Source organism: Colossoma macropomum, unplaced genomic scaffold (assembly GCF_904425465.1).
Source record: "Colossoma macropomum unplaced genomic scaffold, Colossoma_macropomum, whole genome shotgun sequence".
NCBI lineage: Eukaryota > Metazoa > Chordata > Actinopteri > Characiformes > Serrasalmidae > Colossoma > Colossoma macropomum.
The window spans coordinates 13,181,659-13,207,261 of NW_023494796.1; the positions used below are offsets into that span (position 1 = coordinate 13,181,659).

Below are 25,603 nucleotides of genomic sequence, written 5' to 3' on the forward strand. Positions count from 1 at the left end.
TTTCCGAATGTTTTCATGATGATATGCTCCACAGAGAGTAAAAAAACTTAAATGTGTTGTGGGCATCTGTTACAGAAGAAGCATATTTTAGTTTTTTTTTTCCCCTTAAAAAGGGAAAAAAATAACTAAAATATGCTTATTCTGTAACAGACGCCCACAACACGTTTCAGAAAAGTTAGGACAGGGGCAATTTTAGACTGTGAAAATTGTAAAATGTTCATAAAACATCTTAAACAGGTGATGTAATCATGGTTGATTATAAAAGGAGCATCCAGGAAAGGTTTAAGGTTTAGAGCAAGGAATTCAGTAGTTTACGAGTAACATTCGTTTTAGTTTTTTTACTCTCTATGGTGCATATCATCATGAAAACATTCAGAAAATCTGGAGAAATCTCTCGGTGTATATTGTGTAAACCACAAACAATGCCCGTGACCATCGACCCCTCAGATGGCACTTTATTAAAAACCCGCATGCATATATCATGGGCTCAGAAATATTTTGACAAATGTTTGTCAACAAACACTGTTTGTGTTTAAAACCACCTATTTGTATCTATAGTTAGTGTCCATTTCATCAACTCCACTTACCACATAGGTGCACTTTGTAGTAATTAAATGCATTAAAAAGTGCTGTCTATGTGCAAAATGTGCAGAAGTGTGCACTCAAACTTTGGCTTATTTATTTATAAATATTGTATGTGTGTAAAACGGCAACAACACATATATTAGAGCCTGACCAATATGTCAACAAAGCACTGTTGAACAATATCTACTGAATATTAAAAAAAAAGGACAAATCCATTTAAGGTCTTGAGGAATCATAGCATTAGAATTCCTTTCTGAATCAGTGATGTAACAGCCAAAGTAATGCATCTATGATTATATCTGCCTTCATCTTCAGACAGCACTCACAGACTCCTGCTGTTCAGCAGACTGCAGAGCTTTTCTGTGTGCTCTGATGTGAGAGCAGCTCTGTGATATTACTAAAATGCTGATCTGAGGTCAGGCCTTAATGAGGCCAGTAAAAGAGCATGTGGCTCTGTTTCTCTTTTCCTCTACGTCTCCCTGATTTGATCTGTGTTGAAGCCTCAAAATGGCCCTGATTGCAGTCTTTAGCAACGTCAGCCTGAATCAAAAATAAACCGTGGAAGCGGGAGTTTTTTTAACATTAAAACTCGGGGACAAACCAGGACCAAATGGCGAGTGGTGGAAAAAATCCCAGAGTCTGTATGCGAAGGTAATTTTCTACTGGTAAGGTTCAGTGACTCTAATTTGAGTGAGTAAGGCGTAGAAACAACACAATCTCTACTGGAACGACAGAGAGTGCATCACTTACACAAGCAGACGGCTCCGAACTCTCAGGGACGACTGAAATTTAAGCCGCTCCGTTCAGCCAAATGGCTATTGACGCTGTCTAGATAATTCATCTAAACAGGCAGTCTCTTTAGGTTAAGCTAAAGAGCTGTTCCTGGAAGCTTTGCCTTTGGCTCTACAGACAGTTCTGACCGTATGATGTAGTTCAGCAGGGATTTTTCCTCTTTTTTGTTAGTTTTGATGTACTGTTTTTCCACCACCTGGGAACATACAGGTTCTATCATCTTTTGATGGAGATGGAGAGAAAGCGAAATTGTTTTGTTTTGTTTTTGTTTTTGTCTGTGGGTTTAAGCATTTAAAAGAAAACCAGGGTGTTTTCATATTATTGTTTAGTCCTTGTGGTTTTTCCTCAAAGTAGCCATGGTGTTCATTTATACCAAAAAAATAAAGCTTTAGCCACAAATCCACTTGATATAAAAAGGAAAAAAGAAATTATATAAAGCCTATTGAATAATTAATAAATACAACTGTATACAACATATTTATGTATACAACAATGTACGACCCACTGTTGTCTGTAAAGTCATTCATAACCCCGGCTATGTCTGTGTCTGTGTCTGTATGTTCAGAGATCCTGAAGGTGATCGCGGCTCTTCTGAAGCATGCTCCAGCGGGACCTGAGACTATGGAGGTGCGACGAGTTTTCCTCTCAGACATGATCAAACTGTTCAACAACAGCAGAGAAAACAGGAGGTAAAGAAACACACACACAATAACTTTAGAAAGAACAAAAGGAAAGAAAAAAGATACTAATCACTCACACACACACACACACACACACACACACACACACATATAAATAAATAAATTAAGTATAAAATGTGGAATTTGTTAAAGTTTTGCTTTTAATTCAACAAATAGAAATAGTGCAGTAACGTGCAGAAAAAATACTCCTTTTCATTGTGAAATTAATGAAGAAATATTGAAGATTCTGCAATATTTTTAGGTCGTTACTAAAATGTAAGCTAGCTTCGTGATCTTTGTACAAAAAGGACAAGGTCTTTGTACAAAAAGGTCGGATTTGTTTTGAATCTTATTTATTCCTTTGTAGCTCATGTTCAGATGACTCTCATTTTAATCTGCTCATCAGAGGCTTTAGTCCATACTTTTGGAGCAAAAGGTGACACAAATACTAGGATATGCTTAGAAATATGAAAAAGATTCAACTCATTATTATGCTGCTAATAAAATATTTAATATATTTCACATATAATTATATGTCTTACTGCATCTGAAAAAAACTGTAAAGCTGTTTGTTTCTGGTGAGGCCACATATTCTCTTAGCGGAGTTACTGTTATGAACAGATAGTGTAGTGGAGGACATACCTCGCACACGGGAGACTGAGGTTCAATCTTCCTTTTCAGGCAGAAATTTGAAACATCAATAAGAGTCACTGTCGAGACTCCTAATGTTGCATTAACCTGCCATTCTAATTAACTGAATGCTGTATATTTGTGTTTGTGTCTGTTTGATCTGTACAGTAGTATTAACTGTGTGTGTGTGTGTGTGTGTGTGTGTGTGTGTGTGTGTGTGTGTGTGTGTATGTTGTAGGAGTCTGCTGCAGTGTTCTGTGTGGCAGGAGTGGATGCTGTCTCTGTGTTTTATAAACCCCAAGAGCAGCGAGGAGCAGAAGATCACCGAGATGGTTTATGCCATCTTCCGGATCCTTCTCTATCACGCCATTAAGTACGAGTGGGGTGGCTGGCGCGTGTGGGTCGACACACTCTCCATCACGCACTCCAAGGTCAGGACACATGCACACACACACGCACATACACTCACTCTGATGAGAGAACAGAGTGAAGCCCATACATACTGTGGATCCATACACAAGAAACATAGTACTATTAAAGTTATTATTATGGTAGTTCATCCTCCAAAGGCTGTGCTATAGATATTAGTCAACAAATGCATCGGTATATATTAATGTAATCGATTATAATTGATTTTCACATTTTCAAATTAATGCTGTAGAAGCATCAGCTTCAGATCGATCCATATAATCGATGCAATCTGCTATCAGATAAACAAAATTGTGCAGTCAGTGTATTCTCTAAAATGAATTGTATTCTTCTGATTTGTATCAAATTGAATAAAATTAGAAAATAATCTTTTGGAAAGAATCGGTCAGACTTTTAGTAATAGATATTAATAATATTTTAAAGATGTTCCTAATGAATTTCCTCATAATCTTAGTTTCATTAATTTTTAGGCAGTGTTTTATGCAAAGCCTTTTGCACCCAGTCAAATTACATGTTTTTGTATTTTCTAAATGAACATCCTCCACAGAGAAAAATTATTTGCTTAATTTAACATAAAAAATAAACATCAAACGTGGCATTTGGAAAAGTTTTGCTTTTAATTCAGTGAATCGAAAAACTGCATCAAATATGTGAAAAAATTATCCTTGTGAAATTAAAGAGGAAATATTGAAGATTTTGCACTATTTTTAGGTCATTATTGAAATGTTAGCTAGTTTGTGACTTTGAACTTTGCACAAAAAGGTCAGATTTGTGCAGAATCTTATTTCTTCCATTGCAGCTTGTGTTCAGACGAATTCTGCTCATTAGCTTTTGTACATACTTTTACAAGGGGACACAAATACTAGGATATGCTTAGAAATATTGAAAATATTCAACTTTTCTCTCATTATTGTGCTGCTAATATAGTATTTAATTAAAAACTTTGTATTAAATTAGGAAAGAATGCAAAATAGAAGCATTTTTACTAACACTTTTTTTTCAGACGGTCACAGCAGTTCTTCTTTTAGACTGCTCTTCCAAACAGAACTTTATATTTCTCACCATAACATACTATAATTTAGATTACAATCTTTCTTGCTCTCCAAACGCACAAAGTCATATTCCATAACCTGACATATAACATACCATTGCAGTCACCATGCTGTAATCTATAATGTTTAATCTGTAGTCTCCTTATCACACATTTGATCTGAACTCAACACCTTTATATATTTTTCTTGGTGTAATGTAAGATTATTGACTCTTTGTGAAAGAATATTTCTTTTTTATCTTTAGTTTGCTTTCTTTTTAAAATGTGGTCGCCGTGCAGCACCACAGAGCAGATTAGGATCTCTGCCAGTTGTTTATTTTTATTGTTGCTGCATTGCTATCTTAGCGTGGAAGATAGAAAATAAACCATCAATGCATTTTTGTTTTCCTATTTTTGGACGTAGTGTTGATATTGTATTACCCAGTGCTGCTGCAGAGGCGGTGAAGTAATTTGGTTGGTGTCAGACTGTGGGCACCTGGGTACCTGCCTTTTTTCCTTTTTCCTTTTCCTTTTTTTATTTATTTTTTTGCAGATAGTGTGTGATAGTTTATTCCCCACTGAGAGCCCAGTTTTGTTTTTGTGGGCTAATACCTGTTGTGGACTGTAGGGGGCACAGCTGTGCTTTGTGTTGGATTTAGATCTGCATGTAGGCTGTAGTGCTGCTGAGCGGTTTAACGCCTTTAATGCAATTACAGCTTTGCTCAGAGTTGTGTAAACCATGTTAAGGTCAAATATATATAGTCAGAATGTAGAAACAGAAGTTGCTGATATTTTACACGTAAACAGTGATCATGTGTCAGACTTAATGTGTAAACGGTATATTTTCTGATATGTTTTAACTGTGCATTTTTTCAGTCTCTCATTTTATGCTTGTGTATTTAAAAAAAAAAAACAGGCTCCAGTATCTGGACTGTTTTTTTTTTTTCCAGCAGAAAATAGTCCGTTAAATAATTTATGAACTAATGTTACTTGAGGAAACCGTACACCGAAGGATTAGATGATTGTGATGTGATGAGATAAGGATGGAACAAATCCCCTTAACAAAGCTTTAGCTGTTTGAATTACATAAAAATAAAAGCTGGAGAAATAGTAGTCAATAATAACTGTTCGCTGTTCAGTTCTGCCGTGAGGAACATCAAGAGAGCGTTTTGTTATTCTCACTGTCCAATGGATAGAATACTGTAAGAAACCAAAAACAAATGAGACAAAATAAAAAAAAAACAACAAAAAAAAATAAATAATAAAACTCTTCAGTTACCGAATATTCCACTTAAAACATTTTGAAAGATTAAACTATTACAGTGGTAGTTTAACTAACACTGTAGTGAAAAAGATAATAAATAAAAATAAATTCTTCTTGTATAATGAACATCCAATTTCTATGTGTCCAAAAGACTAAATCATAAAATAAGTTAAAAAATCTACATATGATTTGAAACATATGATATGTGCTCAGAGCATAGAGAACATATGGATCATAAGGATTATATATATGGACACTAAAAAGATGTGACATAAGACCAAAAATACGACCCATGAGCAGCCCTGCCCCAAGACAGGCTTAAAATAGTTATTATAAACTCAACATAGTTTAAATATTTACACAGCTTTTTTCAGTGTTTGTGCAGATTATTGTGAGTGACAATCTTTTTTTAATCTTATTATTGTTATTAGCATTATTGTTAGCAATAGTATATTTTTTTTGTTAGTATTATTATGTATCCAGAGGTCCTTAAAAAGTCTTGTCTGAAATTACATTTTATTAATTGATGAATAATTTAATAACTACTAAATGGTCCTGTATTTGAATCTACGTAATGTTAAATTCTGAGATGCTGACAGCTTGTCAAAAGTTTTTTTTTTTCAGAAATGTTTGACAACGTCACACACACAATAAATAATAAAGGGCGAGCGGTTGCAATGACACAGTGGCGTGAGCTAAATTAATGTTATTGTGGGCTAAACCAGTAGGTTTTTGCTTCGGGTAAGGCGGAGACTGAGCTAATGAGCTAATGCTAACACTAGAGTTAACCAGTGTAAGTGCTAGACGGTGATGACTCGTGAGCTTCTACATTAGGCTTTTCTCCAAGTTTGTCAGGGTAGCACTGAGTACAGAGGCATAACTTTTCATTGTTTGAGGTTTTAGCAACACCAGCCTAGAGTACCTAGCCTAGTGTAGCTTTAGTCACATCATAGCAAAGTATAATATCACATGCACTTAGTGATCGCAAATACAAACCTGTTTAAATTTAATGGTGATTCCCTGAATTGTTGGCTTGTACACTTTTTTCTGCAGACTAAAAAAATACCCAAATAGTGAATTCAGTCTTTAAATTTGGTCCTATATTACACTGTAAGTTGCATTTAACAAGTCTTGAAAAGTGTTAAAATCAATGTAAATGTGAAATTCTACTCATTCTCTTTCCATACTGTGATGTATTAAGTAGAAACTCGGTTTCAGGGAGGATCTCTTGAGTTAGCTGAGTGGTAACTTTTTGCAAAATAAAACATTTTAAAGATAGGTCCAAGTGTTTAGATTGTAGAATTTATTTTTTGAAATGATATGATGAATTATGCTTAATGTGACCAGGAGGATGAACTAAGAGGTGAAAAAGAAACAGTTTAGATTTCAGATTGAATTTAACCTAAGGATGCCTGCAAACACCTTGATTATTATTCTCATTATTACTTTGATTATTGTCATATTATTATGTAACAAAGAATATTGTCCCTTTAGTGTGAAATACCATGATATCAGTTCATTTCGTTCACCCTTAAAACACGTACAGTGCACGGCAGCGAGCTATAACTCACTGTGCTGGAATTGATCCTTCCTCTTTGCATAGGACTGAGTGCGTAATTGCTTTTTTTTCTGTAATTGCACAAGATTAATGCTGCTGGTGTTCGTGTGGCTCTTGTGTAATCTAAAAACATTGTTTTTTTTTTTTCTTTCTTTTTTTCTCTTTTTAAAGGGGAAATGGGGTCCTGGTGTGCGTGAATTGTTAAGGGGCGGCAGGGCCGAGCATGCGAGATACACCTATAAAAGAGCTAAAGAAACTCAATTGCAATTTTATTGTCCGGCGTGATAGATTTCCTGCCAAGTTCAGAGCAGGAGAGCTGTTTGTCACTGTAGCGCTCTCTCTTGCAGCTGTGGGGGTGGGTGGGGGGGGCGAGAGAGAGAGAGAGAGAGAGAGAGAGAGAGAGATGGAATGAGGGTGAAAATGTGTAAATGTGAGAATGTGTGTGTGTGTGTGTGTGTGAGAGAGAGAGAAAGGATAAGGGTGAGATGGAGTAAGGGAGAGGTGAAAAAGAGAATCAGAGAGAGAGAGAGGGAGAAAGAGAAGGAGAGGGGAAAGAATGAGAGAAAGGAAGAAAAGGGTAAGAGAAATGGAGAGGTAAAGAGAGAATGAGGAATGAGAGAGAAGAAGAAAGAGTATGTGAAATGGAGTAAGGGAGAGGCAAAAGAGAGGGGAAATAGAAAGAGAAAAGAAAAGAATGAGAGATAAAAAGAGAATGAGTGAAAGGAAGCAAGAGAGAGAGGGGAGAGAGCAGTTGAGAAAAAGAAAAAGCGAGAGACGTCAGAAAGAAAGAAGGTGAAAAAGCGAGATGAGAAATAGAGAAAGAAGGAGAGAGAAAGGAGAAAGATAATGAGTGGAAGAGAGAGAGAAAGGAAGAGAAGAAGGTGAAAGAGAAAAAGAAAGAAGAGAAGAGGGTGAAAGTATGTAAGAGAGTGTGTTTGTGTTTACACTGAAAGCAGTGCTGAATTGAATGCATTTGATTCAAACAGTTTCTTCTTTAATTAAATATGTTACATCAACACTTACTGCATTTAAGATTACTTGCTTTTGGCAGTAGTTGTGTTGATGTATTATATTCATGTGGAAATAATCTACACATTAGAATTATGGGTAACACTTAATGTAGGGTACAGTTCATAAGGCTACATAGGACACCTACACATGCTTGTCATAACAACTGATATAACCCTGCATAAATGTTTATACATGCGTTATCCGATAGGCGCAATTTGCTATAAAGGTTGTATTTGCTAAATTTGTTCAGTTAGCTATTCATTATGACAGATGTTGCGTTTATAAACATTTATGTAGGGTTATGTCAGTTGTCGTGACAACCTTGTGTAGGTGTCATGTAACGCTATAAACACCTGCTCTTTACTTTGTGAATAGAAATGCTCCAAAATTACTTTTAATAAAATATTGTTACATTTAATAAACATGAGAGTTCAGAACAATTGTTCTTTCTGTAAATTTTCCATTTTGGAGACAGGTGGTTTTATCGTTATAGCAGCGATGTGTTTGCCCGTTTCTCTGTTTTTAACTGTGTATTTGTGTGTAGTTATGTTGTAGCCTAGAAAGTTCCTTTTCTTTCATTTATCACATCCTCTTGTTTGAAAACATTTAACATGCATCCATAATGGCCTTGAATAATGCAGAAAAAAGTTACACAATGATGTCTTGTATGTTGTCTTTGCATTTTTGTGTTGCGTGCCTCGTAAACAGTGTAAACACTGATGGTACACAGTGATGGTGATGATGGTTTTGCTGGCTTTTATATTGATTTAATATTTATATTATATTTTATATTGATGTTTTGAACACATGCTAGTGTTTATCGTGATGTGTTTTGGTTTGGCTATATCTGAACAGTCACACCCGGACACTTCATTTAGAAACGTGGAATTGCTGTGGTTCATCTGCTGCAGCAATGTAAACGTATTTATATTTCTCTGACTTTCACTGGCTTTTATATTTATGACCATTGGAGTGCTTGCAAAATTATATTGGTACAATGCATCACACAGCCTGTAAATAATAATGAACATACAGATAATCTGCATATATTTAATGCGTAAATGAGATAATAAATGCACATATACAAAATACTTGAATGCGTCTCGGATAATAAATGCCTGTATAGGCGATAGACACGTTTTTGTCATATCAAACCTTCAATTTTTTCCCCTTTTGGTTTATTTATTTCTTTATTTTCCCTTTTCTGTTATTCTGTTTAATTAGAAACGGACCAATAAGAACATTAAGATATTTTTTGTCGCAACAATGATATTCAGCAACACTTTAGATTTTTTATATCAAGTTTTGAAGTTTTGAAGAACATGTTTGAATTTTTTATTCTTAAAATTAGAATTGTAATTATGCATGTAGTTAAATCCTGATTTGGCCAATTTTTGTTAAATGAAATGTAATAGAGCATGTTCAGGTACATAAATGTATTGTAACGAATGGTTTCTTGCTTAGGCATTTAAAATCTTGTAGATTTGAGCTTATTTGAATGTTCCAGTTTGAGCCGTTAGTTTTGGATAAAGCCGTCTTTCGGACGTGTGCACACGTTTTGTTGAATCTGCTTGGTTCTGGTAGCAAGCAGACAGATGTTTCTGCAGGTGGTCAGTGCTGACACCACCACCTTCCCAAGGTGCCCCTGTTCCAGCGCTGCACACAAATGAGCATGGGACAACTTCCAACAAAATGTGATCAAACCTGTGAAGGACTGAGTGTCCTTCAGACTAACATATTCAGCACTTACTCATTTCCACTGTGAGGAACATTACAAGAACATTCTGATGTTCTCAATGTACATGGATGAATAAAATGAAGCACTGTAAGACATTCGCTTGGAGCAAAATTAATGAGATTAAACTCTAATTATTATCTTCATTAATAGAGTGTTTGTTATAGACTTAGCAGCTCAAAGGACTTTGCGATTAAATAGTAACGTTCACAAAAAAACTGATCACAAGACACAAGATCAGAAAAATAAAAAAATAAGTCAATAAATAAAACAAAAAAATAAAAGCTGGATGGAAAAACATGATCATAAAAAAATAACAAAAATGAAATAGTAAAAGATACTGTACAGTACTATTCTAAATAACAGCAACATTTAAAATATTGCAAAAAAAATTTAAAAATTACATTTAATCAATTATTTATAGTATAACTTGACCGCTTATTTGAAAATTGAGTTCACTTGAAAATAAAATGTATTTCAGTTGAAAAAAAGGAAGGAGTTCAACTGAAAAAAAGTAGTTCAGTTGGAAATGGAAGGGAAGTTAGGAGAAAATAGAATGAAGTTTAATTGAAAATGAAGTGAAGCTCAAATGAATGTAGAATTGAGTCCAACTGAATATGGAATGGAGTTCAAATTATATGGACTGGAGTTCAATTGGAAATTAAATAAAACTCAATTCAGTTTGGAAGGAAATTTGCTTGAAAAAATAGATTAGAGTTGAAATAAATATGGAATAAAGTTCAAATGAAACTGGAATGTTCAATCTGTAGTTCAGACTGGAGTTCAGTCAAAAACAGAATGGAGTCCAAATAAATATGTAATGGTGTTCAATGGAAAATCAAAGTTCATTTAAAAAATGGAATGGAGGTGGATGTAATAGAACAATAAATAAAAGTAGGAGTAAAACATCTAAGATTCCAAAGAAATGACTAAACAAAGAACACAAACTCTTGCATGGTAAAAGCACAGTTCAGGATGCGAGCTGTTCTTTTTAGGTCTTTTTCTCCCAGCTTTTTCTCAGTGGTGTCTCAGTGCTTGACAAGCAGCAATAGTATAGATCCACAGGACAAAGCGTTTCAATATTGCAGTGCTGCCTGTAAAGATAGAGGTGGTCAGACTGCCAATCTTTATTGAGTAAAGCCTTACAAATAGAAGTACACATGCACCCGCACAAAGGACGGGGAGGATTCTGACATGATTGCCATTGACGACTGCCAGATAAGGATGACACTAAGATGTTATTTACTTTAGATGACAGAACAAGTGGTTTCTGGTTACAAGCAGTCCCTATTTCAGACTTCATCACTACAACTTTTATATTCTGTTTTTAGACTATATGAGGTGTATTTTCTTGTCTGAAGAAAAGGTCTTTACTCCTTCACTGACACGTTTCTATTTTCTGATGTTGGCATACAGCTCTATTGGCTTAAACTACAGAGTGACTTCTGGCATTTAAGTGCTTCCTGTGAATGTGAGGCTAGATTCATGAAAGTGTCTTAAGGAATACAGTCTACTTAAATGTACTTCAAAACTGTTTCTCATTAGGTTGAATGAATATCTCACTCTAGATGTAGATGTGATATAAACTGAGTCTGTTCTACAGTTTCTCTTTAGGTTCCATGAATAACTCACTCTAAATGTAGGTATTGTGATATAAACTGAGTCGAGTTCTGTAGTTTTCATTAGGTTGAATGAATAACTCACTCTAAATGTAGGTATTGTGATATAAACTAAGTCAAGTTCTGTAGTTTCTCATTAGATTGAATGAATAACTCACTCTAAATGTAGGTATTGTGATATAAACTAAGTCAGGTTCTGTAGTTTCTCATTAGGTTGCATAAATAACTCACTCTAAATGCAGAGTATTTTAGATAACAGGGGTAGTATGACAGCAACTTCGTATTTTTTTATCCTCAGTTGATCTAACCAGTTCTAGGACGATAATCAACTGTTATGCCTGTTACTAAGCAATTAACAATACATGCACAGCTAAATTGTAAACATGTAAACAAAATAGCGTAAAAAATGTAAGTTAGTTTGCTAGACAGCTTAATAAAGGGGCAAAACAAAATAAACTGGAGATTAAAAACATTGTGACAGTGCCCCCTGCTGTTTATCAGTGTCGCTGCTCCCCAGTTTCAGTTTCCTTTTCCCAAAGCTTGAGCCAGCATGCGAGCCAGCATGCAAGCCAGCATGCGCCAACATTGCACCTTCTTATAAACAGCCACACATTCTTCTCAGTCTCCTCAATATTCACCTCCCTTGCTGCAAAACTTTTAATTGCCATATTTTGATCAACATTAACCCAGGAATAGATTATGTCTGCAGTATCTGGTATTTTTTAACTGCATATTTAGGGAGAAAATATCTCACAAGTGAAACCACCGTTTTCCAAAACAAATATATGTAATGCTACTCAAGAAAAGAAAGATGCTCGCAGATCTTAAAAACGGAAGTTGATTTAATGAGAGAACAGTCAGATGAAAAGACAGACTCAGGGCAAATCCAAAATCAGAATCCAAAAAGCCAGGCAAAAAGTCAAAAACCGGAAAATACAAAAGTACAAGCAACCAGAGCAAAAGGGCAAACACAAAAGAGCAATATCCAAAAACAGGCAGAGAGTCAAAAACCAGAGAATACAAAAGCACAGGCGACCAGAGCAAAAGGGCAAACACAAAGAGCAATATCCAAAAACAGGCAGGGAATTCAAAAACACAAGTCAGGAAACACAGTAAAGAAACGCTCAGTAAACCAGTGAATGGCAGTACCTCGCAAGGAGGAGAACAAACCAGAGTCCTTTTAAAGTCTGAGGCAAACAAACACAGGTGAGTTGCATTAATACTCGGGTGACTGAGAACGAGGCAGATGTGTGTGATTGGTGGAAGGAGTGACATCATCGGGATTGGAATCATGGGAAATGGAGTCCTGGAGAGTGTTAGGCAAGGGAGGAGAACCCGGAAGCGTGACAATATAATGCCATTACGCCAGTTATAGTCTACTTGTTATGCTGCCTGTCACAGTTGCTCAAAAATGATAATGTGACAGTAGAAACAGACGCTTCAATTAGAGGTTATGATGCCGCTGTAGTTCTCCTGATGTTTAGATGGTATTTAGTACATTTTTTCTAGTTTGGATGCTTCAGTAATACTGTTTTCTTATCTGTAGTGAAGATAAGGATTAACGTTGGAACTGTTATTCTTTGAAAGCTACTGTTCTAAACTCAATCCCGGCTAAAGTTGTCATGGTGACTAAAAAGATTTGAAGAGTTCAGAGTTAGGGTGTTTCTGTAATACGATCCCAGGTGTTTTGACTCCGCTTTGCATGAATGCACACAGGTCATGCAGGCATATGGACGCCACAAATTACGTTCACAGTTTCTGTTATTTGGGCAGAGAAAAATTTTTGCAATGTTCACTGAAAAGCTATGTAATTTAATGTTACTGAGTGATACTGTTACCGAGTGGCATGAAGGGATGGTCCCATCATCAGAAGATTGTGATCCCCAGTGATGCCACAGCCATCCGTTTACCAAAGATGCAAGAGAGCATAAGTGGCATTGCTCTGCCTGGGGTGGTAGGATGGGCCCCCAAAAAATGGTTACTGAGGCAGGAAAGGCAGTTTTTTTTGTGATAAAAGCAATGTGTAATTCAGTCTGCAGAGGACTTTGTGATTTCTTAACATGAAAAATGTTCAGATTAGAATGACCATTTGGCACTGATGTCATGGAATAACTCTTATGTTTTTTCTCTGAGAAGCTTTCGGGAATTCAAACCCTGCACTATATCTGTCATTTTAGTTTTTGTTTGCTTGTTTCTATGGCTATTGTAACAAACATTAATGCCGTGTTTTGTGTTTCTTTTGCGTTCAACATCCATTTTTACCTGTTGCCATGTGTTCTCATGTGGTCTTAATTTACTCCCTGGTGGAGAACAAGCAGCGCTGATTATTTTCATTTTTTTTTGTTCTTTTTCCACTCCTACACAGTGCCACATGTATCTGGAATAGGTAACATGGCGAAAAAATGTCCTGTTTCTGGATTTTGTCTGCAGACAACATTGATTTTTGGGGTGGGGTTTAATTGCATTTAGCTAATCTAATTACACCACTCCTCAGGATTCCCCCCTTTCACTTCAGTTTTGTGGTTACTTGCTGTCTATTGATCTAAACAGCAGTCTTTGTTGGCCTGATTACAGCGGTTTAACCCTTGGAATGCCATAACAAAAAGCATGCTGTTATTTTATATTAATCATTTCTGACTTGTAGGTCAATGAAACAAGTGGAGAAATTTTGTGGAAAGTGCAAATTCTAAACCTTCAATCCATACCACATTTGTATTTGTAAGCAGAAGTCCAGGGTGTATCCTGCCTTCCGCCCAATGACCGCTGGGAAAGGCTCCAGCACCCCCGTGACCCAGAAGTATAAGAGGTTTAGAAAATGGATGTGTGTGTATTATTCATCTAATAAGTTTGTAGTGATAAAAACAGTGTAATTATGTAACTGTATTTAAAAACTGTAGCAAGTCTACAGTAATAATTCTGCTAATAGATTTCTAATGGTTAAAACTGTCTGCCTTGCAATGTTACCACAAAGACAAAATTTCTCCACTGATGCCAGACCAGCAGGCTTGTGTGGTTAGCAGTGGTTGACTGTGTAGAATAGATGAAGACAGTGTCATGTGACACAGACTGGAACGTATTACAGTTTGACCGAGTTTGTAGATGTCTGGCTGAAGTGAAAGTGCGTTATTGTACAGCAGGCTAAATTGTATTACACAGTAATATAAGGCTAAGTGCCTTCCGCTATACATCACCGCTATTCCTCCATCGTGGAAAGGTGATTCGCATTATGCTGTATGATTTGACCACCAGACATCCAACTGATATTGCAATGGCGGTCGCGTTGTTTTTGCACAGCGGAGTAGGGTTTTTTTCCACTGTGAGTAAAATTGGATTAGATCGAAGCTGATGTGTAAGCCCACCTGCCGGTGCATTAACAGTACTCCAGACACCACATACGTACAGTTAGACCACTTTTTTTCCAGGGTAACCCTATCTCCGCAACATATACTGCAGGCTCGCCATGCTTTTCACATGACGTAGTACTGTGTTGGTACAATGCCAGTGCAGAAAGAGAGGAGAACCTCTTCAAATGCATACAACACATTTATTGGTGCACTGCATATTTTATAATATGCATTGAATGTAAAATATATGCCAGGTTAATTGCAGATGATCTTAATTTGTCATATTTGTGTTGACTAACATATGCCTAGAGTATTGTGGCTCATGCTCTTCTGTTTGCAATTATGCTGTTATTTCATTTATATTGCAGCATTTTACCTTTCCACTGTGTAAAGCATGTTGAGATTTCATACCTAAAATCAAAAATGCTATACAAATACAGATTTTATCATTATTATTATTTCAAATTAAAGGCTCTTAAATGGCCCTCTGGTTTTGCTTAAGCCTTTTTCACAGTAGCAGCAATAAATTGCAATTTCTGCCTGTTTTGGGCCTCCCTCAGTTTTTGCACTGTAAGGAAACTTTGCAGGTGTGCTGTCTGTTTTATCTCGGCATGGTCGTCTTTGTGGAGAGGTGTGAATTGTTTTCACAGAAGGGGGTTCTCACCCCTCCCCTTTCACCCCTCATTGCTCACTATCAACTCAGCAACATTTCACACACAGTGAGACAACAGTGTCCTTGTTCATCTGATAACGGATGATACTCTGAAAAATATTTTATTTTATTATATTAATTAAAAATATTTAAAACAATTACCATTACAACTGGTGGGATGGCTTCTAGGGTGCCTGCAGCAAGAGGTCATTTTTCTTTCCTTTTCCTTTTTTTTTTTTTGAAAATATTTGACATGTCAAGCACAAATTGAAAAATACGTGGTCAGTGTGGCAGTGCAGAGGCATGCATTGAACTAATGCTACCTGTGTTAAATTGATGTTAACCTATTGTTATCTGCCATTGACTTAGATTTTAAATAACATTTAATGCATTAAAGTGGTATCATGACATTGGAGCAAGTCAATAAACTCCCAAAATATGAGTTTTACTGCTTTCTTTGTAATCAGGCTTAAAGTTCATAGTTTGTGATTCTCATTAGCTTTTTCACCCTTAGTAGTTGTAGTGATCACAGATGATAAAACCATGCTGTGATTTCAGATTAATTATTTCTGACTTTAGGTTTGTTGAAACAAGTGAAGTACTTGTGTGGAACCTGAACATCTCAACACAGAATGTAAATTGAATGTGTTATTGCAATTAATTGGTTACTATATAATTGGTTATATAATTATGTATTTATGTTGAAATTGCATAGCAAAATGATACTAATAACTTAAGATTTCTAAACGTTATGTTGTAGTGGTAGCGCTTTATTGTTTCAAAATCACTGAATTTGACTTTAATAGCTAAATGGTAAATGTCAGTGTAAATGTAGTTTAACTAACATATCGCTGTTATCGGAAGAAAACCATCTCCATTTTTTGCCGTTTTTCAGGTTTTGGCATAATTTTAAAAATGCCCGTTGTCCTTTACATTTTTTGTAAATTTCATGATCAGTGGACTTTCATGATCAAAATGACTTCTGAAAAATTCCATTGACTTACATTAAAAGTAAAGTATGTTTTTTCCTTCTCCTGTAAAGTTACCATTTTGGAGATATGAGTTTTATTCCGACAACAGCGATATATTAAAACTGAGTAATTATATTTAGATATTATAGCTAAAGAACCAAAACTGTTCTCGTAGAATTCTAATAGTTAATGGTGCAAAATAACAAATATTACATGAAATGCCCATGCTTATTGGCCATAGCTACCATATAGGTGTGCTTTGTAGACAGTTACAGACTACTATTTGTTTACAGTTGCAGACCACTTTTTTGTTAATTGAAACAAATGGAATGAAATCAAAAGTGCAAATTAAAACTTGAATATAAATTGAACGTAAATGTAATTAATTGTGTAGGTAAATATAGACAGGAAATCTTACCCTATATCTCACACATGCACACTGAATAAAACGGGGGATTTTTCAACTAGTAGTTTAGCCCATGTTAATATTTTTTCCCTTAGCTTTAATAAATATTGTAAATTGAATCTAAAAGTAATTCATTACGTAATTATGTAACTAATTAGATGACTGTATTTTTGTTTAAATAAATCAGTGCAACTGTAACTCTGGACTTCTGAGGGTTAAATGATTGGGCTGGCTCTAAAGTCTGTCATTAATGGCTAAATGTTAAATGTCAAATTAAACTTAAACTAATGGCCATGCTAATGTAGTGATTTCCAGTTGGGGAGAAGCTAGCAGCCAGTGGTGCAGTTAAAGGCTGTCCATCCGCCTAAAACAGCTATGGATTACCAATCACACCCCAGAGAAGATTAATGACCTGCCCTGCCTGCTAGCGGGCTAATTCAGCACAATAATGGCAAATTAATTAGGAATAATCAGGGGTTTTCTTGCCTAAACGCAAATGTCCACGGGTCCACGCTGCGTGTCAGTGTGAAGTTGTTGCTGTTGTTTCTGTTTCTCCCAGTGGTGCGTTTGACTTTCTGTCTGTGTTCTGTCTGTGATAAATGGAGGGCCGTAAATGAGATGGGTTTAAAGGCGAAGTCTTTGCTACATCTGCAAAAGCCTACCACTGTCAGCCGGTAATTGGTGCCTGAGAGAGAACCAGTCCTTTACTATGCTTTGTTCTCTGGTGCGGTTGTTTATAGGCACTCTTGGGTTTGTTTGTGTGGCAATCCCAATGTTTATTATTAAGCCGGTTTGATTTATTTGGCCATATCGGAAACATTCATCATTAGCAGTTTTAATGGGAGATGTTCCCTTTTAAAAGAATGTCAATTGCCATGCTTGATTTATTTGTAATATTTCATGATCCAAGTGCGAACAATAACAAAAGCATGCTGTTGTTTTATAATTAATTATTTCTTAGTCGTTGCGCAATGGTGCTCAATTCACAAGTGGAGAAATTGCAAATTCTAAACTTTCAAATCGTGCCACATTTGTATGTTGGTAAGTGGAAGAGCAGATATTTTATTATAATTTCAATTTGATGAAAAGTTATTGTTGTGTGTTTTGAGGAAAGAAAAAAACATTCTTTATTCTTAACATTTATGTTTTGTTGAATTTTTGTCAAATTTTGCAGACTTGACACAGATGTAATTCTATGCATACTATACAATTCATTTTATAATTATGTATTAATGTTTAACCCCTTAATCCCAGGTTTATTACAACCTAATGCTTATTGTTCAGTAACTGCAGGGACTTCAGTGCAAGCTGGTTGAGGTATTCGTAGGTTATAGAACTGTGTAATAAAGCTTTGGGCCCATCGATGGACCCTTTATTTTTGTTCATTTTGGGAACAAAAAAATAAGGCCTAAAATGTGGAAATATGTGCAAAGGTTATCACACATTTAATATTTTATGGGTTTGTTTTGCAGTATTATAAACATGGTAAATTGTGCACTAAAAAGCACAAAATGCTATAATTAAATGTGTTCCCTGTACATGATGTGTTAACTTATTTTCACTTAGAAAATAAACAGAATATGAGCAATTAAATGTTTGCATTTAACTTTAAATGGTAAATGCAACTACGTATATAATTACGTAATTATAAAACATTACATAATTGCTTAATTATATTTAAATTATGTGACTATGCAACAGTACAGTGCTGGCCATTTTATCAGAAACACCTACCATATAGATACGCTTTGTTTGTTGTACAGACTATTTTTGTGCTTTTTTTGTAATTGGAAAAAAGTCAAAGTCAGAAGTGCGGATTTAATGGAATAATTGATTGTGTAACTTCATGTAAGTATGTAATTACTTAATGTAATAATGGGTCACATTGAACTGACCAAATTGAGATTCTTGAATTCTCATTCAGAATTGTCTCCACAGGTCACCTTCGAGCAGCACAAAGAAAACCTGTCCAGAATGTTCCGCGAGTACCAGCGCATGGGTTCGGAGGGAGAATCTGGGACCAGAATCAGAACCATTTCTGAAGCCAGCAGGGACTCTGAGCTCCAGGCCGGGACCAATGGAGAACTTCCTGTAGAATCTGCTCCATCTACAGTCATTGAGCTGAATGTAGAGGAACAGCCTGTACCCAATGAAACAGAGGAACCAGACAGACTGCAGGCGTCCATCACAGTATCCAACATTTTAGCCCGCGCTGAGGAAGAGGATGCAAAGGAAGAAGAGCAGAAGAGAAAGAGGGAGGAGAAAACAATGGAGCCAGTGAAACCGTCAAATCAGAAAGAGACTGAAGGTGAACCGGAAGCACTAAAGGAGTCAGCAAGAGATGGTGAGATGAAGAATGTTGAAGCTGAAGCTGAAGTAATTGATGCAAGAACTGGTGGAGAGATTGCAGAAGCCGACAGTGCAAAAGAGGCTGTTGCTGCTAAGAAGACGGACAGCAATGATGGTATAAAAAATGCTGACGAAGTCAATGAAGGCAAGGCTGAAATGGATGACTTCCAGAGCAGAGAAACCAAAGGTGAAAAGCCAAAAACTGACAAGAAACCTGGACAGGAACCCAATGCTGAGAACATCTCAGAAGATGATGATAAAATAAAAAGGGCTGAAGCTGAAGCTAAAACAGAAGATAAAGAAAAAGGTTTAGCTGAGGGCTGTTTGGATATAGCTGAAGCAAGTGAAGCAGTGAAAGAATCTGAAAAAGATGAGATTAGAAAGGAAGATGCAGTAGAAACCAGCACGGCTGGTGTATCTGCAGTCTACAGTGAAGATCTAGTGGATGTTTCTTCCTCCAGTGAAGTAGTCAAGGCCAGTGATGACAGCATGGAAGAGTCCTCCTATGTTTCGGCTGTGGCTACGCCAGGAGAGGAAGATGATGGAGATGATGAAGATGAAGATAAGGAGAAGAAAAGGAAAAAGGCAACGAAGTGTGAAGGTGAAAAAGAAGAGAAGCCAGAAGATCCCAGCACAGAGCCTGCAGAGACACAGGAAGCAGCGAAAGCTCTAGTTTCTGCAGGTGAGACAAATCAGGGCCCCAGCACGGAGGTGAGCCCCAGCACGGAGGTGATCCCTGAGGCATCAGATGCTCAGAAAACTGGTGCAGATCAGGCAGAGAGTTCAAGCACTAAGACCAAAGACATAAAGATCGCCAGACTGGACGTGTCCAGCGTAGCCATCGACACTGAGAGACTGGAGCTGAAGGGAGCCACAGCCACGGTGTGTGTACTTTTCATCATAAAATCCTTTTATAGCAAGTTTTACTTGAAGCAGTTAAAAAAAATAAATTGCATGTAACATGTTTGATTATTTCATTAATTATCAGGATGAGTAGTTTTCATAATTGATCTTGTCCTGTGTAGATTGTGATGATGGCAGGCTAACAAAGCAGAATGAGCTCTTGCATAAACATTAACTTATTTATACATTTATCTTTTTAAAATGCTCGATCCAGCTAGGGTTGCGGTAGCAATAGGGAAAGTAGAGAATTCCCTGTCCCCTGCAGTTTCTTCCAGCTCATTCTGGTGGATCCTGAGATGCTCCTAGGCCAACTTGTCCAGTGGGTCCTAGGACGACCTCAGGGTCTTGTCCCAGTCAACCATGCTTGGTAAACCTTCAAAGCGAGATGGCCAGGGGGCATCCTAATCAGATGCCCGAACCACCTCAACTGGCTACTCTCAATGTGGAGGAGTTGTAGCTCTACTTTGAGCTCCTCTCAGGTGACTGAGCTCCTCACCCTATCAAGTAAAGTGTAGTATCTGCGATTTCATTCTTTGTCATTACACAAAACCCATGACCACAGAGAGCTTTGCCTTGTGGCTTAGCTCCCTCTTCACCACTACAGTGACTGTGTTACTGCTGCCGCCTGTCTCATTCTACAGTCGATCTCACGATCCCTCTTCCCATCACTCGTGAACAAGACCCAGAGGCACTCCAAGTCCACAAAACACATGTAGACTGGGTTGGCAAACTCCCATGCCCCCTCAACAATCAATGCGAGGGTGAAAAGCTGGTCCATTGTTCCACGCTTGAGACGGAATCCACATTGTTTCTCCTTAATCTGAGGTTTGACTATCGGTCGGTGTTCCCTTTCCAGCACCTTGGCATAAACTTTCCCAGGGAGGCTGAGCAGTGTGATACCTCGGTAATTGGCACACACTATATGGTCCCCTTTCTTAAAGATAGGACCACCAACTCTGTGTGCCAGTCCAAGTCTGCCAGCGATCTCCACCAGGGAAATGGTGTCAGACGCCCCAGAAGCCTCTGGCTCTGAGTCCCTTGAGAGAGGCATGTGTCTTGGGTTAAGGAATTCCTTAGTGCTCCTTCCACTGACCGACAGTATGCTCCTTCAAAGTCAGAGTTTCTCCATCCCTGCTGAGTACAGCTTGAGTGAGGCCACTCTGAGTACTCCTGAGTCGTCAGTTGTCCAGAACCTCCTTTAAAGCCAAACAAAAGTAATTTTTCTTGGCCTCTCCAAACTCCTCTCATGTTCTGAATTTTGCTTCTGCCACTGCTGCTGCTGCCTTTTTTGCCTTTGGTACCTATCTGCTGAGTCGGGAGTTCTCTGGCCTTCTTCAGCTTGACGGGCTCCCTTCAGTGTCCACCAGGGGGTTCTTGGGTTGCCACCCTGACAAGCACCAACACGCTTTTGGTGTATTCAAATTACATTCGAAGCATATTTACTTTAATATTACCTGGCTAACTAGCTAGTTAAAGAGTAACGCCATCCCCTAGTTTCATGCCTATGTTTTTAGGTTCTTATGTTCCCAAGGCCCTTATTTTCTTATTTAAATGTCTAGGAAACAGCCCTTGTCAACTTACCTTGTGTTCCCCCTTTGTAATTTTTGAAACAGCCCTATTTTCCCAAGGTCCAGTGTTCCCTCATTGAAATTTTCATGGGTAATATTCAATACTGTTTTTAACAAACCCTTGTCAACTTACCCTTACCATTTCCAATTTACCAATCCCTGGTACCATCTAAAGTTCATTACTTTATTATGCTAACTTACTATTTATTATCTAGCAAGCTACAACCTCTTTTCCAAAAAAGTTGGGACACTGTGCAAAATGTAAATAAAAACAAAATGCAATGATGTGCAAATCGTTTAGACCCTATATTAAATTGAAAATAGTACAAAGACAACATATTAAATGTTGAAACTGAGAAATTTTATTGTTTTTTGAAAAATATTTGAATATTTTCAATATGATGCCAAAAACAGGTTCTAAAAAAGTTGAGACGGGGGCAGCGAAAGGCTGGTAAAGTTGTGTAATGCTAAAAGAAACACCTGGTGGTTAATTAGCAACAGGTCAGTAACATGATTGGGTATAAAAGAGCATCTCAGAGAGGCTGAGTCTTTCAGAAGTAAAGATGAGGAGGGGTTCACCACTCTGTGAAAGACTACATGAGCAAATAATGCAACAATTCAAGAATAATGTTTTTCAATGTAAAATACCAAATAACTTTTGCCATGATCTTTAGGCCCTCAAGCGGCACTGCATTAAAACAGACATGATTCTCTAGTGGAAATCACTGCATGGGCTCAAGAACACTTCTAAAAACCACTGTTTGTGAAAACAGTTGGTCACTGCATCCACAAATGCAAGTTAAATCTCTGAAACATTTGGCGCATTATGAAATGAAAAGTACGACAAAGGAGACCCTGAACTGTTGAGCAGCTGAAATCCTATAGCAAACAAGAATGGGAAACTACAGCAATTGGTCTCCTCAGTTGCCAAAGGCTTAAAAAGTTTTGTTAAAAGAAGAGGTGATGAAACAGAGTGGTAAACATACCCCATCCCAGCTTTGGAACGTATTGTTGGCATCAAATTCAAAATGGGCATATATTTTTTAGCAAACAGTAGAGTTTCTCAGTTTCAACGTTTGATATGTTGTCTTTATAGTATTTTCCTTTAAAAATATGGTTTACATGATTTGCATATCACTGCATTGTAATTTTTCTATTTACATTCTGCACAGCATCCCAACTGTTTTGGAAATGGGGTTGTATTATTGATTGAAAATTTGAATATTTTTTCATTAGTAGCCACAGCAAATGCTTTTGCCTCATATTTCAAGACTATAATTAATTTAATATTGACAATGATAAGAAAAATAACAAAGCATGGATATTACAATATATATTCAAGAGAAAAAGTAAAACAACAGCAGCTACTTGAGTCTAACAGCACCAGCTTCTCATTAGAGCAAATTCAGTAGTTCAGTAAATATTAACCCTTTAAGGTGGAACAATAACTTGGCTGTTTGGGCTATTTGAACAAGTCAACACTTGAATATGAATATATTTGATAAAGTGCTCATGTTTTATTGTTGCGCTTAAACAATTTAAATGTTTATTATAATTGTTCCCAAATTGCTCTGAGCAATCCAATCATAAAAGAAACCTTTTGCATCTTTTATAAAGTGATAGGAAACACGGTAGCTCACAGAAAGCTCTGATTTTACATGCCGATATTTCTAAAACCGAATATTTAGAACAATTTGTGAATGATATTATAAATAAAGAAAAGAAAAATTTGAGAAAAGTTCGGACACCCCTGAAATAAAGAGCTGAACATGGGGCCCTGGAAACATAGAACCCTCAGAACATAGGGCCCTGGCGTCGTGGGTATGATCCTGTTTTAAATAACTCAGAAACTGGACAGACATTTTAGACCATTTGGGAAGGACAGGGTGGGTGCTACGATGCAAATAAGCAAACAAAGAAAGTAATGCTGTTCTGTCAGTCACCTTAACTTCACTGTGACCCAAACAAAGCCTATTAACATGATTGCAGTAATGCAGATGAAAAGTACGCATTTACAAAATGCAGACTTAAACCAGCAGGACAACAAGAGGCGGAACCACAACAATGATATTATTTTGCTATTGTAAAATGTAAACTAAACTGATGTAATTTGTTGTTGCAAACAAAATGTTTCAGTTTATAATGAAAACATTGTCTTTATTTGTTACTTAACTGGTTACCTGCAAATAATCAGTATTCATGTGTTAGTTGCTAATGTTGATTAACAAAATTAAAAAAAATCTTTCATTAAGTTGATTAGAAGGACGTTCTTTTCAGCTGCGTAAGCAAATATGATTTTTGTGATGGATTATACATTGACTGACCAGTTCATTAGGTTCACCTTCTTGTTTCTACACTCATTGTCCATTTTTTTCAGCTCTCCTTACCATAGAGGAGAACTTTGTTCTACAATTATATTGTTTCACTCTATACTTTTTTAGCACCCTTTCATCCTGTTCTTTAATGGTCAGGACACTCAGAGGACCGCCTCATGCATTTTTGGGTGGTTAATTATTCTCAGCACTGCAGTAATTGCTGTGGTGGCATGTTATCGTGTGCTGGTATGAGTGGATCAGACAGCATTTTGTTTTTTTGTTCTACGAAACCATTAGGCCTGCTCTAAAGGCCTAAAAGGCCCTAAGAGTTCCTTTCTAGTAATCAGTCACTTGAAATGATGTAACGTCATCTCAGAGGAATGTTGTAACATTTCTAGTTAAAAATTTTCACCATCTAAGTGGTTTCAAATGGTTTGCCATTAAAGCTGTTAGATTTTAACTGTACTCCCACTTATCCAAACTACAGACTAGTGATTACTGCGCTGTTCTTGTATTGGAGTCTCTCTGTACCTTCATACGTTGCTAACCGTGTTCCTGCAGGATGGTACTCAGGCCCAAGCAGCGGTAGCTGGGCCCTCAGCCCCGGGCAGAGAAACCTCCACTTCCTCCTCCACTCGCTCCACCATGTTCCGCATCCCAGAATTCAAGTGGTCTCACATGCACCAGCGCCTGCTGACCGACTTGCTGTTTTCCGTAGAGACAGATGTCCAGATGTGGAGGAGGTGAGGGACACTGAGGGGAATGCATATACAACATTAGGACTGCTAGAACTGTTTATAAATATTTCAGTATTTCCCTGATCTTATTTATTTATTTTGAATATTCTGTGTTTTATGCATTTTATTTAATTCCATAAATTCTAAGGGTCTGTTTGTGAGTCCACACTTCAGCTGATCATGCTCATAACTACAGAACTTATGTGTTAGTTTAATAGTAGAGGCTGAATAATTCATAGTAGATGCTGAATTATTGACAACAGATGCTGAATAATCCATAGTAGGTACTCAGTAATTCATATTATGTACTGTATCATTCATGGTAGATGCTGAATAATTCATAGTAGATACTAAATAATTCAGTTGTTAAAGAAGAAATTCTAGTAATTAGTAAGTAGTAAGTCTTAACATTAATAACTGATTAATAAAATTAATACATCTGCTTTTGGAGGAATTAAATTCCTATGTAACTGTTCAGTTATTATTGTTATTATTGTAAATTGCTAATAGTCTGTTTTGCATTATGTTGGCAGCCACTCCACTAAGACGGTGATGGATTTTGTGAACAGCAGCGAGAATGTGGTGTTTGTTCATAACACTATACACCTGGTCTCTCAGGTGGTGGATAATCTGATCATGGCGTGTGGAGGAATACTGCCTCTACTGTCTGCAGCTACCTCGTCCACGGTCAGTGTGATATCTGGACGTCCAAGAGGGAAGATACATATGAGAAATTAAATTCTATTTGTATTTGTTTTTAAAACTAGAGGAACTATATATGTAGTAGTGGAATACAGACAATAAACACAGTGCAGCATTTTCATTTGAAAATAGCTGTAGCTTTGGTTTTAGCATACGATATTAGGTGTTATCCATAGTTAAAAGATAATCTTCAAAAATATTCATCAACAGTGGCAGCAGCAGTAACAGCATTGTTTCAGGCTCTCTTTCAGTTTTTTTTTTCATTCAAGTGGAGAGAAATATTAACCATTATAGTAATAAATATGATGTGCTGCTGATCTACC

The 25,603-nt window shown here is 36.8% G+C and overlaps 1 protein-coding gene across 2 annotated transcripts in view; it reads left to right on the forward strand.

Annotated features, from left to right (window-relative positions):
* The window catches only part of lrba (LPS responsive beige-like anchor protein), a 346,257-nt gene that overhangs the window by 76,837 nt on the left and 243,817 nt on the right, over positions 1-25,603 (forward strand). For both annotated transcript variants that reach the window (XM_036583833.1, XM_036583835.1), the window contains exons 20-24: positions 1,943-2,066; positions 2,926-3,118; positions 18,645-19,937; positions 24,403-24,584; positions 25,112-25,265. In XM_036583833.1, coding sequence (XP_036439726.1) covers positions 1,943-2,066; positions 2,926-3,118; positions 18,645-19,937; positions 24,403-24,584; positions 25,112-25,265 — 1,946 coding nt within the window. The remainder of the gene's footprint in view (positions 1-1,942; positions 2,067-2,925; positions 3,119-18,644; positions 19,938-24,402; positions 24,585-25,111; positions 25,266-25,603) is intronic.